Below are 14,309 nucleotides of genomic sequence, written 5' to 3'. Positions count from 1 at the left end.
TCAGGAGACTGAGGCAGGAAGATTGTGAGTTCCAAGCTAGCCCGGGCTACATAGCAAGACTGTTTCTCAAAAAAGCAAAAAAAAAAAAAATCCATTTTCTAGATTAACACAATAGCAACAAAATCTGTTCATAACCATTGCTGGAATTTCTTCTTCTGCTAGTCTCAAGACTTTCAGAGACTGTTCTGAATTGCCGGGGCTGACAGCTACTTGCTTTTAAAGGACAGGGTTGAGCCAAGTGCCAGTGGCTTACACTTGTAATCTTAGCTACTCGAGAGGCTAAAATCTGAGGTTCAGAGTTCAAGGTTAGTCAAAGCAGAAAAATCCATGAGACTCTATCACCAATTAAACACAAAAAAAGCCAGAAGTAGAGCTGTGAGCTCAGTGATAGAGTGCCAGACTTGAATGAAAAAGCTAAAGGATAGTGCCCAGGCCCTGAGTCCAAGCCCCAGTACTGGTACCAAAAAGGGAAAAAAATAAAGAACAGGATTGAGAGCAAAAACACACACACATTTGTCTCTTTACAAGTGACCCTAGTGGGGAATTCTAACTATTTCAAATTCAATAAACATTTATAAACAATCATGTTGTAATCTATAATTCAAACAACAACAAAAACTAACTTCATTTAAAAGGCAAACACAAACATTTTCCTTTCATAGATATGAACTTGGAATCATGGAATAGAAATACTTTGTTTTCTGTAATAGCGTTTTCTCTATTAAAGAGTAGAAACTAGTCTTAATAGAAAATTTGGAAACTACAGATAATCAAGAAAAATATTGCAATTATCATCCCACTATCCACAGACAACCACTGCTAATACCTTGCTATATTCCTTCCAAACAGCATCCAGGTACACAAGTGTGAACATTTCAGCAATAGTGGATCCTGTAATACATACGGTCTTCCAATCTGTTTAATGTCACATCCTTCCATCCTCAAAGAGTCATGCTCAAAGTTAATAATCAGCTTCATAGCTGGGTGCTGGTGGCTCACATTACTCTGGAGACAGACCTGTGGATCTTGGTTTGAAGCCAGCCTGGGCAGGAAAGTCCATGAGACTCTTATCTCCAATTAATCACAGAAAAAGCCAGAAGAGGTACTGCAGCTCAAGTGTTAAGTGCTAGCCTTGAGTGAAAGGAGTTCAGGGACTATAGCACCAGCACCACAGGCCCAGAGTTCAAGCCCCAGGACTCACAAAAAATAAATTAATAAATAAATAACAACTGAATTAATAACTGTAGTATCATATCGTTACACATTTAAATTAATCCTATTTTTTTACTACTCTCATGCTGTCCGATTATCCTTCAATACATTTTCTTCTCATATTTGTGATATTTTCATGATATTCAAGATAAATCCCCTGCAGTGGAAGTATTGTTCAGAGATGAATGCAAAATCTTGTTTCGGGGTTGGTTTTGGGTGGCTCACTCCTGTAATCCCAGGTATTCAGGAGGCTGAAATCTGAGGATCATGATTCAAAGCCAGGCTGGGCAGGGAAAGTCTATGAGACTCTTTTTTTTTTGGTTGGTCATGGAGCTTGAACTCTGGGCCCGGACACTGTCCCTCAGCTCTTCAGCTCAAGGTGAGAACTCTACCACTTGAGCCACAGCACCACTTCCAGCTTTTTCTGCTTATGTGGTGAGGAATCGAACCCAGGGCCTCATGCATGCCAGGCACGCATTTTACCACTGAGCCACTTTCCCAGCCCCTGTGAAACTCTTATCTCCAATTAAACACCAGAAAACCAAAAGTAGTGCTGTAGCTCTAGTGGTAGAGCTCCAACCTCAACCAAGAAAGCTAATGGACAGCGCAGCAGGCACTGAGTTAAAGCCCCAGTACTGGTACCCGCACACGCACACATGCGTGTACGTGTACACACACTCATACACTCACACACTCAAAATCACCTTTTAGAGAAACCATATACTGCCCTTCTCTCCTTTATGAAATCAACACTGTCTAGTTCTAAGACAGCCAAAAGCCCTCTTTTTTCTCTTCTTCTAAGTCATCAGCTAGTGCCATCTGGGCCTCTTGTGTTAACTTCTTTCCTTGACCACAAAGGGTAGAAGATGGATTAAGCCCTGCAGTGGACTTGGTTGGATCTCAGGCCGCTGAAGAGCTGCTAAGCTAGTTAGTGTGTGCATGTCTGTATGTACATGTGTGTATACAATGTGGATGGGGGGGGAGCTAACATCAACTCACAGTTGGATGAATTATAGCTCTAATCATGTTGAAGGACTTATCAAGGGTTTGACTTAACTGGTTTGAAACTATGGTGATGTGTAACTTTCCTTCAATGATTCCTAAGTACAAATACTTCATCCTGCTCCAATCACAGACTCATTTTTTACTGGCATACATGTTCTCTCTTCCCTAAGACCCTGATGAATAAAGCATTTTACAAGCAGCTAACAAAAGTCTACTGGCACGAATCACAAAACTGTTGTTATTGAGATGATGGCTAATTAAATTAAATGACTTGTTTTTCAAATAGAGCATGCATTATTGAGAGAACATCTGCTCACTGAAAACACTCGCTACTTTTCTGTTCCTGGGTGCCATAAGGGCTCTGTGCCCTGATTTTTTTTTTAAACTCTTATGTTCTAGTGACATCTAGTGGATCTAGAACACTTTCCAAATGTGAAAATAATACAAGAGCTAGACCAAGGCTCACACCTGACTGCTGTCTACTGGCATTGCCTAAACCAGTAATACCTTACAACTATAAAGTCAACTATCACATCTGTAAATCTGGCTACTCAGAAGGCTGAGATCTGAGGATCCTGGTTCAAAGCCAGCCCAGGTAGAAAAGTCTGAGAGATTGTTATCTCCAACAAAGCAGGAAAAAAAAAAGGTTCAAGTGGAGTTGTAAGCAAAACTATTCAAAAGAGAGCACTCAGGTCCTGAGTTCAAGCACCAGTACCAGTACGAGCATGCACACACACACACACACACACACACACAGCAAAAGTCAATGATTGCTTTGCAGTTAAAAGAACTTCCACATCTATTATCTCCCTCATTCTAAAACAGCTAGATTTTTGGGGTTTTTTTGCTCTTCTACATTTCTCAGACCTTTCTCCCGAACTCTTCACTCTTCCAACTCAAGGTCTCAGCCATTCCCTTGATAAAGTCCAGCTGGGACATTACTTGACCCCAAGGGCCTTGTGATGATCCTGTCCTCAGAGCACAAGTTAAATCAGGAGTCAGCAAACTGGAGCTCTAAGTGCCGAACTCTTGATTTCTGAAAACAGCACTCTATTGGTGCGATGTTCGGGAATCAGCCATGGATGATTTCCCACTGAAATCATCACAGGAACTGTGCAGACCCCCAGACCTTAAATATTTACTCTCCTGCTTCTCAGCTGGCCTGGCTTAAAATAGAGCAGCTTGGGTCCCAATCTCTGGGACTTATGAGATGCTGCACCCAAGGCTTCAAACACAAGACAGGGCCCCTGGCTAGACACAAGGGACCATGTTATATGGGTTCCATAAAATTCCATTTTATGAAAACTTTTCTTTTTGGCTCCTCTTACCTCTCTAAACATGCTTTACTTTCTGGTCTAAGATCATCAACATATAACTCCAATCCATACTGAAATGGGATTTCAGCACCTACCATAAGACTCCTAGAATCCCTGACAGACAATAACAGCCTGAAAGAAACCACTTCTCAGGGCCCAACACCGCCATGTTTGAAAGGCCAGTTTAAGCGCAGCAGGCCTGGGACCCTGCTATGGGCTCCAGTTTGTCAGGGAAGCCACCCGTGGTGGCTGCTCCATGCATTTCACCCCTCTCTGGAGCTGGGCTAGCTGTGGAGCTGAGTGAGCCTCTGAAACAGCCCCCAGGAATAATGTGCAGTAACATACCAGATGTCAAACTGAGAAATGCAGTCAACAAAAATGAAAACCTTGTAATGTTCCAAAGGTGGAACCAGGGGCTGGGAAGGTGGCTCAGTGGTAGAGTACTTGCCTCGTATGCATGAGACCCTGGGTTCGATTCCTCAGCACCACATAAACAGAAAAAGCCAGAAGTGGGCGCTGTGGTTCAAGTGGTAGAGCACTAGTCTTGAGCTGAAGAGCTGAGGGGCAGCGCCCAGGCCCAGAGTTCAAGCTCCACAACTGACAAAAAAAAAAGTGTAACCTGAACTACTTGGAAGGCAGAGATAGCTCCTTATCTGACATCTCTTGGCAGTTCAAGGGTAGCCCAGAATTTTTTTTAAAAAAAAAGAAAGAAAGAGAGAGAGAGAGAGAGACAGATTTCATTTCAACCAATGGCTAAGCACAGTGGCATATGCCTGTCATCCCAGTGACTAGGGGAAGCACAAATAGGAGAATTGCAGTCTAGCCAGCTCAAGCAAAAGGCCAGCTATTTTCAAAATAAACCAACACAAAAAGGCTGGTGGACTGGTATACTTGTGCAAGGGGTAGAGCACCTGCCTAAGCAAACATGAGCCCTGAGTTGAACTACCAGTTGAAATACTATCCAAAAATGAAAACAAAAGGAAATGAAAAGCTTAAAAAGTCTTATAAATCCCTGAATAATGAATAATACATGTGTATGATCTAATAGGAGAAAGAAATATTAGCAGCAAACAGTTGCTAGTGATTGAATATCTAAGCTAAGCACAAGATATACAAATGTGAGCTCCACTCTGGGAGCTTTCTAGTTCATACTGTTCACTTGACCTTAGGAAGAGGCCAGAAAGGGGCCTTGTGGAGACAGAGCACAGCTGCATGAGAAGTGGTCTGTGGCAATTAAAGCAGTTCCATCCACTCCTGGGCATGTTGCAGGCTTTCCTATACCATAAAGTTCAATACTCTACCCTTTAACCTCCCCTCTCCTCAGCCTCTCTGCCCCCAACTGCTGTAAGCACCATGCCAATACCATGCCAACACCCAGGATTTTTTTCCCAGTATTATGTCCTCCCAGTGGCTCTCAGTAAGTTTCCAGAGGCATTTCTGAAAGTTACTTTCAGTATCCCCCACACACAAAATAATCTCTAATAAGTACTTAAAGCATTCCTCCTAAGAGAAGGCAAGAGAAATGTACCATAAACATAAGTAACTCTGCCTTGTGAACAAAGATAGCTTTTCATAAAACTATAACAATCACTCTAAATAACATACTAGCATAGTAAGAAATATTGAGGAAATTCTTTTTTTTTCTTTTGGACAGTCCTGGGGCTTGAGCTCAGGGCCTGGACACTTTCCCCAATCCTCTTTGTGCTCAATCATTTGAGCTACAGCACCACTTCCTTTTTTCTTAGTTGCTTATTGAAAATAAGTCTCACGAACTTTTTTTGCCTGGGCTGGCTTCACACCATGATCCTCAGATCTCAGACTCCCAAATAGCTAGGATTACAGCCACTGGTGCCTGGCATATTGGGAAAATTCTCTTTTCTCCCTCTTTAGCAACATTGGAGTTTAAACTCAGGGCCACATGCTCACTTGCCAAGTGCTCTACTAGTTAAGCCATACATGCAAGGCCTAGGAAGGTGGCTCAGTGGTAGAGTGCTTTCCTTGAGTGCTTGAGGCCCTGGGTTCAATTCCTCAGCGCCACATAAGAAGAAAAAAAGCCGGAAGTGGCACTGTGGCTCAAGTGGTAGAGCATTAACCTTGAGCTGAAGAGCTGAGTGACAGCGCCCAAGCCCAGAGTTCAGGCCCCATGACCAACCAAAAAAAATTCATGTATCCAGCCCTTTTTTTGCTTTAGTTTGATTTTAGATAGGGTCTCCTACTTTCATTGAGGCTGACTAGGGCCTGCAGTTCTCCTGTCTCAATCTCCTGAGTAGCTGAGATTACAGGTATGAACCACCATGCCTGCCCATATTTACCATCAGTAACTTCAATGAAATAAGCCACCTCACTTAAAAACAGTCACTCATTTAAAATAAGCAGGATCTGGAACTAACTGATGGGTAAGCTATTCATTCCATAGTGAACAGTGAGGAGTTGGTTTGAAGATTATCCAAGATGTTTGTTAATGGTTCTACAGCAGAACTTCTCAAAGGAAAATTAAAGGGTGGAGGGTTCTTTTTCATCTTAAAAGTCTCTTGTCACCAGGCAATGTAGAAGAGAATTTTAAATGTAGAATTCATACTTGAAAACTTGAGAGCACAAAATTTTCCCTCATTAGAAAGGGCCAACAATAGAAAGTAGATTAAAAATTATTTGGAGGCCAGGCACTGGTGGCTCATGCCTATAATCCTAGCTACTCAGGAGGCTGAGATCTGAGGATCACAGTTCAAAGTTGGCTCAGGCAGTAAAGTCCATAAGACTCTTTTCTCCAATTTCTTTTCCAAAAGAAAGCCAGAAGTAGAGCTGTTTCTCAAGTGCTAACCTTGAGCATAAAAACTCAGGAATAGCATCCAGGTCCTGAGTTCAAGCCCCAAGTTTGGCAAACACATATAAAAAAAAATCATTGATTCTCAAGGTTAGAAGTAACTAAGCGACTAAACAACTCACATACATATCTATGTTTTCCAGTGCAATTCTGTGAGAAGGTGAATAATATTAAATGTAAGCAGTATGTGAATCATGAATCAAGAACATGAGGTTATTATACCTTGAACTGCAGTTTATCTCTACCCAGCCCAGTTTCCATGACACATGAAGCAAAAATGCACCAACAAATGTCTGCCACCTGAAAAAGACACAAGGCAAGGTGAATTAATACAGTGCTATAGCCCCTATCAGAACCCAACCATGACAGACCTGTTGATGGATACAAATGTCATAGTCAACCCCTTCCTCCCACTCTTACAGTTATCTGCCTCTCGTCTCCACCACTACTATGCCCTTGGGACCAACTATCTGGCAAGTGCTGGTATTCAAATTCTTCTCTTTATTCTATGCTTTTCCTGAACAACGTCACCCACAGCCACCAGTTCGGTCAGGATGACTCTCAAATCCCTGCTCTCATCCAAGTATTACCATCCTGAAATCCCACATGCCTTAACATATTACCTTAGCCTTTCCCCTCCCTACCCTAGGCATCCTCCAACTGTTCTCAATCCACCAACCCAGGTATCCAAGCACTGGAGAATTTCTAGTGAAAGAGGAAGGATAATTCCAGCCTTTGTAGATGTGCATCCCACCTAACCATGGATAAGAAGGGGAAAGGCAATCTAGGTGAAAATATCACTCTTCCTCTCATTCATTCCCTAAATCTCTCCATCTGGAAAGATGAGAAAAAGCAATCATGACCAAACATGCTTCCCAGTCACTTAGAGAGAAGTCATCAGCCCAGATTTGTTGACTAAAATATGCCTGATCATAGAAGATACAGTAAAATAAACTTTCATGGAGGATGGGAATGTAGGTCAGTGGTAGACCACATGCCTAGCATAGAGGAGGCCCTGGGTTCCATCCCCAGCACCACAGTAAATTAAATAGATAACTAAATAAATCTTTTCACCATGCAATACTGGAGAGAAACATGATAAAAATTATTTTGAAATTCACTTGAAATATAAAGAACATGTTGAATAAAGGTCAGTACTTGGGGAGGATTTTCTCTACTATCTATTTAAATGGCATAATCACTAGAACAATCCAGAACTAGCCCTTTTTTCCTAAAAATGAACAACTACCCAACAAGAGACCTTAGAAGAACAATTTTATTTTAATAACTTAAAGGCGAAAGGAAAGATGGGACTAGTATAAATTAACTATTGGAGGGGAGGAGTTCCTCTTACACAAAATAAACTGATAACCATTCACAACTAAATAAAGCTTTATTAAAACACAGATGAGGGCTGGGAAGGTGGCTCAGTGGTAGAGCACTTGCCTTGCATGCCTGAGGCCTGGGTTCGATTCAGCACCACATAAGCAAAAAGAAAAAAGCCGGAAGTGGTGCTGTGGCTTAAGTGGTAGAGCGCTAGCCTTGAACTGAAGAGCTGAGGGACAGCGCCCAGACCCAGAGCTCAGGCCCCACGACCAGACCCCCCCCCAAAAAAAACACACAGATTAATATCTACATAGTATCTACATAGAGAAAACAAACTATCACAAAAGACACAAAACATTGTGGTCCATTGTAGGCTTGAACTCAAGGCCTGGATGCTGTCCCTGAGTAATTCTGCTCAAGACTACTACTCTACAACTTTGAACCACAGCTCCACTTGAGCTTTTCTAGTAGCTATTTGGAGATACAAGTCTCACCAACTTTTCTGCCTGGGCTGGATTTGAACCATGATCCTCAGACCTTAGCCTCGTGAGTAGCTAGGATTACAGTTGTGAGCCACTGGTGCCTGGCTTCAATACATATCTTTCCATATAAAAATAGAACACTTATGGTGGCTCAGTGGTAGAGTGCTTGCCCTAAATGCATAAGACCCTGGGTTCAATTCCTCAGCACCACATAAGCAGAAAAAGCCAGAAGTGGCACTGTAGCTCAAGTGGTAGAGTGCTCACCTTGAGCTGAAAAGCTCAGGGACAGCGCCCAGACTCAGAGTTCAGGCCCACAACTGACAGTTCAGGCCCCACAACTGACAAAAAAAAAAAAATAGAACACATAAATAATCAAAATAACTATAAATTGATGTCCAGGGAAAAAAGGATTATATAACAATCTTTGACTGTAGGGGAAAAACAAAGGAGGAGGTAACAATGCTCAATAGGAAATGTATTATTACCTTACTCGTGTAACTGTAACTCCTCTGTATAGTATTTTTACAATAAAAAACATATAAAAAATCTATGATAGACAAGTAATGTCATCCTTAAAACATAAAAATGCTTTAAGTTAGCCAAGAAGGATGGCTCATACCTATAATCCTAGCTAGCTACCCAGGAGACTTTGATGCAAAGAGTCATAATTTGAAGCCACAGCAGGAAAGTCTGAGAGCCACCAAATTAACTAGAAAAACTCTGGAGGTGTGGCTCAAGCTGAAGAGTACTAGCACAGCAAGCATGCCAAACTAGCCCAAGGCTTCGAGTTCAAACTCTGGTATCAGCAAACACATACACACATACACACACACACACACACACACACACACACACACACAATGCCCTTTGTAGTGTGTGTGTGTGTGTGTGTGTGTGTGTACCATTTACTGAAAGAAGATAAAAGACAATAATAAGTATATGAAAAATGTATGACTTTATGAAAATTCTAAAAAAAAAAAAAAGTACAATGACTTGCTCATCAAATCAAAAAGAGAAAAGTAACTCATGGCCTAACTACACTCTTACAGAAGTTTTCACAGAGGCTGGGTAGCAAGGCAAACCAGTAAAATGCTTTTGGAAACAAATGATTAATATTGAAAGAGAATATTGATAAAGTTCATGTTCTTTTAGCGAATTTCTTGAGTAGATATCTATCCCCAAGAACCAGTTGGAATTTGGGTAGGTCTGAATACAAAATACCTGATAATATTGTTGCTTCTATGCTCCTAAAATGAAACACATTTAAACACCCACAAACATAATGGCTAAACACATATGTCATTTGACTATTTGATGATAAACTTATGAAATCATTAAAACTATTTCAAAGGACAATTTTTGACAATGACTGGACATTTCCTACAAATGTGAATAAAAAGCACCCAAGATACTCACCCTTGGAATAAGGTAGGGTAGGTAAATTTCAGGACGGAAAGGACATACTGCAAAACAAACATCAAGTTAAAGACATTTCAAATAAAAAGAATGACAGAATTCCTACAGAGGAAATTCAAGGACTTCAAGTTTCAAGAAAGTCTTTATTTCCCCCAAAGTCACGTACAAGATATACTAATGGTTTTCTAAGTTATACTAAAGAGATTGGATTTTTTTTATTGTGAAAATACTGTACAGAGGGGTTACAATTACATGGGCAAGATAATGAGTACATTTCTTATCAAGCATTGTAGCCTCCTCCTTTGTTTCCCCTTCCCATCCCATCCTCCCTTCCCCCCCACCAAAGTTGTAAAGTTCGTTTTCGACATAACGACTTTGTACGTCTCACTGTAGAATGGATTTTTCTTTCCAGTCCTGAGGATTGAACTCCAGGCCTGGGTGCTGTCCCTAAGCTCCTTTTGCTCAAAGGCTAGCACTCTACCACTTTAGCCACAGCATCACTTCTGTCTTTTCCTGTGACTTAATTGGAGATAAGAGTCTCTTAGACATTCCTGCCCAGGCTAGCTTTGAATAGCATCTCAGATCTCAATTTCTGAGTAGCTAGGAGTATGGGTGTGAGTCACTGGTGCCCCCAAGAATGGATTTTTCTTAAAAACTCGGTTAAGATCAGTTTCTTTTCTATTGTCTTTTAATCAATTTATATGAGTGGAGGAATCATGGTGTATTTCTCTTGATGTGTTTTTCTGTTTTTTTCTATTATGAATATTTCAAGATACAAATACATGTGGTACTAGAATTTGAAAAAGAGCCTTGCTCTGCTAGGAAAGCAGTCTATCACTTGAGCCATATCCCTACCCCTCCAGGCCTATTTTTTTATTTGGATCTTGCAGTTTTGCCCAGGTGTTGGTCTCAGACTTTGATCCTCCTATATAGCTATATCTCCTGCATAGCTAGAATTTCAGACACACACTGTCATGTTGGTTGAGATAGGGGGTTTTACTAACCTTTTCCCCAAGCTGACTTCTAACCATGATCCTCCAGATGTCTACCTCTAGAGAAGCTAGGATTACAGGCATGAGCCACTATGTCCAGCTCAAGACAGTTTTAAATTCTAAAACCATTAAATGACTTAAGGAAAAATCCCTACTAATTCTTCACATGATATAAAAAACAAAGAATGAGATTAGTCCACACCTCCTCTCCCCTCTATGAGCTCCTGTGTTCTACATCTACAACTGAAGTCTATTTACTCAAGTAGTTTAATATGGTCCTTCTTGCTTCCCCTCCTCCTCAATATTTCTATTCTCAAACAGAAAAGGGAGTATCGTTTGAGCGCCTGGTTATGTTTCATAACATCCTTAACAACCTTTATTACAACACCAAGTATTTACTCAGTTCTTGTGTGCTTAGCTTTGGCCTAAAAAAAACGATCAGCCTAGAAACTGCTAAAGCTCAGGGTAGGGTGTGGCTCAGTGTAGAACACTTGCCTGCATGTGTAAGGCCTGGGATGGGTTCCATGCCCAGCAATACAAAAAAATTAAATTAACAATATGGTGAACATCTCACCTCACCTTGCTAAGCGACAGTAAAAAAAAATAAATCTATGACAAATAGAATCAGTTCTAAAATTTCAGAACTTTCTCATGTCAGTGAGAAGTCTTTCTCAGAACAAAATGTCATTAGAAAGAAAAGCAAGGTCTTTTCAGTAAAATCCTCCAGAGAAAAAGCTGGGCCTGGTGGTATATGCCTTTAATCCTGACTACCTGAGAGAAAGAAGAAGGAGGATCTCAATCCAAGGCTGATCTGGGAAGAAGAGCATATGATCCTATATGAAAAAAAAAAACTAAAACAAAAAGGGCTAGGAGCATGGCTCAAGTGACAGAGTGCTTGGCTAGCAAGAATGAAGCCTGAGTTTAAATCACAGCACCACCAAAAACAAAAAAACAAGCCAACAAACCAACAACAACAACAACAAAAAAAAAACCAAGCACATTTGGCCTTCAGGGTATAAGAGGATGACAGGTGTCTGCCTGAGCCCAGGTGACTGTTGGGACTTTCCTCAGGATAGAGGAACATCTTACTCACTCACCTAACCCAGGTCTCCATAACAATTCACTGTAATAATGAAACAGAATGAGTATAGCAATTCACTGTAATAAAAGCCCATTACAACTTACAAACGATTTATGGGATTTTCAGATGGACACTTTGGGGCCCTAATTGAAACCATGGAAAGCAAAAACTTGAAGGAAATGACAGCACTTGGCCTGAGGTGACCCACATCACCGCAGGCAGCCTGTCTGTCCTGCTTGAGAAGATGTGATGGCATTCATCAATGATTCACGCTTGAAGCAGTCACAGACTTCCTCTCTGGAATCCTGTTGTGAAAACTACCTGGCCCCAGCCAGCCCTTTCCCTCTCCCACTCTCGACCTCGCCTCCTCCCCCACCCACCTTAAGTCACCTTCCTGGATCTCCCTTCTTTCTGCTGTGACTGTCCTTCTCTTTTTCATCTGGCTTATTCTTTGTTCATCTCTGAGATAACTTGTTTGCCCGGTAGCAGGGGATACAGGTGTGAGCAACGGCCCTGCCAAAATCACATCTAAATCCTGAGAGTCCTTGGGAATCTGCAGTTTCTATTACTATACTATATACTCATGAAGACACAATAATTTGGTTTAATTTTACCTAACATTGTAAGGCATTATGAACAGGGAAGTCCTTTTTATATCAACTATAAAATGTGTGGTGCTTCAATAAACAGCAATGCCGTAAATACAAATGCATGTCTAGGAGGATTGTTAATTTCTGAACTAAAAGTTTTTAGTATGCTGGATTTCTTTTTTTTTTAATTTTATTTGTGAACATACTGTACAGAGGGGTTACAATTACATGGGCAGGATAATGCGTACATTTCTTACCAAGCATTGCAGCCTCCTCCTTTGGTTTACCCTTCACATCCCTTCCCAGCCTCCCACCTCCCAGTATGCTGGATTTCTTAAATTATTATTATTATTTCTAACCAATGCCAAGGCTTGTAAGCTTTCATAAAAGATGTGTTACTTTGTCCTTTCTCTACAGATAAAGGGAAGGGTCATTTGATTCAAAGTAAAATATTAACAATATATCCAGCAGGTTAGCTTGACAGGTAAGTTCAGTTAAATAGAAAAGGCCAGGATTTCACAAGCAGGTCTCTAACAAAAATCTTCTATGTTGAAACAAAGCTAACAATTATTCAATTATTGTATCACATAGTAAGCAAAAGATTTTAAGCTGGGCATGGTAGTGCAGACCTGTAATCTCAACTGCTCAGGAAGCAGACATGAGAAGATCAAGGTTAAAAGCCAAGCCAGGGGAAAAGTTATTGAGACTCCAATCTCAAAAAATAAGCTGGGCCAGGCACAGTGGCTCATGCCTGTAATCCTAGTTATTCAGGAGGCTGAGATCTGAGGATCATGGCTCAAAGCCAGCCCAGGCAGGAAAGTCATTGAGACTCTTACCTCCAATAAACCACCAGAAAACCAGAAGTGGCACGGTGGCTCAAGTGGTAGAGCACTCTCCTTGAGCTGAAGAGCTGAGAGACAGCATGCAGGCCCAGAGTTCAAGCCCCATGACCAACAAAAATAAATAAATGAAAATGAAAATGAGCTGGTCTTGGTAGTACACAATCTGCAATTCTAGCTACTAGGATGGCAAAAGTGGGAGGCTGCAGTTCTGAGGCCAGCCTGAACAAAAAGGAAGAAACGATATCTGAAAAACAAACTAAAAGCAGACTGAGGCTGTGGCTCAATTGATAGAGTGCTTGAGATGAGGGCCTGAGTTCAATCTCCAGTACAGGTAAGAAAGAAAAAAAATGTTTTTTCTCTCTTCCTTTCTTTTCTTCCAGAGTAACTGTCACATACCTTATGGAGCATGATGATGGGCCACTAGGGTGACCACCTACAAACAACATTTCAACTAATTCTCACAACAACCCCACCAAGAGTTCTCTCTCCCATCTCAAAGTTAAATATGTTAGGTTTACAAGTCTAACACAGTGGCTCAAGCCTGTAATACTAGCTGCTTGGGAGGCAGAGAACTGGGGATTTCAGTTCAAGACCAGCTGGGCATAAAAGTTCAGAACACTTCTTCTCAACTAATAGTTGGGCCCTGTGACATGTTTCATTATCCCCACTAACAGGGAAGCAAAATGGCTTTGAGCAGGGGTATGCACCTGTATCATCCCCAATGACCAGGAGAAACACATGTAGGAAGTTCATAGCCCAGGCCAGGTAGGCATAAAGTGAGACCCTACCTAGAAAATAATCCATGAGAAGGGGACGGGAAGTGTGGCTCAAGTGGGAAAGCACCGGCCTGCCAAGTGCAAGGGAACTTGGGTTTACAAAGATTAAAGTCCCAAAAACCAAGTAAGAGAAGTCAGGATGCAAACCAATCGCTTCTTCCCAGCCAAGCTGCATGTAAGCATCTTCAAAGGTAGTCCCCACAACTAAAAAAGTCTTCTGAGAAAGAAAGTTAGAGACATTCTGAGAATATACTGAAAGCAGCCAAGGAGGAGATAGTAGCAAGTAGGGGCCGGTGGGGAGAGAGCAGGAGAGCCCCCCACAGTGAGCAAGGAGGTCCTGGGCCCCAGGACCACTTTGGCTCTGTCTAGAATACAGACCAGCACACAATGCCCGGTTCATGCCCATGGATCCATAATGTGTGGCCCACCCCAAAGCCACTGCCCCCCACC

General features: G+C 41.5%; 1 protein-coding gene across 1 annotated transcript in view; it reads right to left on the bottom strand.

The window, feature by feature from the left end:
* The window catches only part of Tmem241 (transmembrane protein 241), a 126,229-nt gene that overhangs the window by 111,268 nt on the left and 652 nt on the right, over positions 1-14,309 (bottom strand). Inside the window, exons 2-3 of the mRNA XM_013014865.1 lie at positions 9,579-9,625; positions 6,577-6,654 (exon numbers count right to left, since the gene is read on the bottom strand). Of these exons, the coding sequence (XP_012870319.1) occupies positions 6,577-6,654; positions 9,579-9,625 (125 nt within the window). The remainder of the gene's footprint in view (positions 1-6,576; positions 6,655-9,578; positions 9,626-14,309) is intronic.

This window comes from Dipodomys ordii, unplaced genomic scaffold (assembly GCF_000151885.1).
Source record: "Dipodomys ordii isolate 6190 unplaced genomic scaffold, Dord_2.0 Scaffold25, whole genome shotgun sequence".
Classification (NCBI taxonomy): Eukaryota; Metazoa; Chordata; class Mammalia; order Rodentia; family Heteromyidae; genus Dipodomys; species Dipodomys ordii.
Note: the sequence above shows the minus strand (reverse complement) of the source record. Positions and strands in the feature narration are given on the sequence as shown.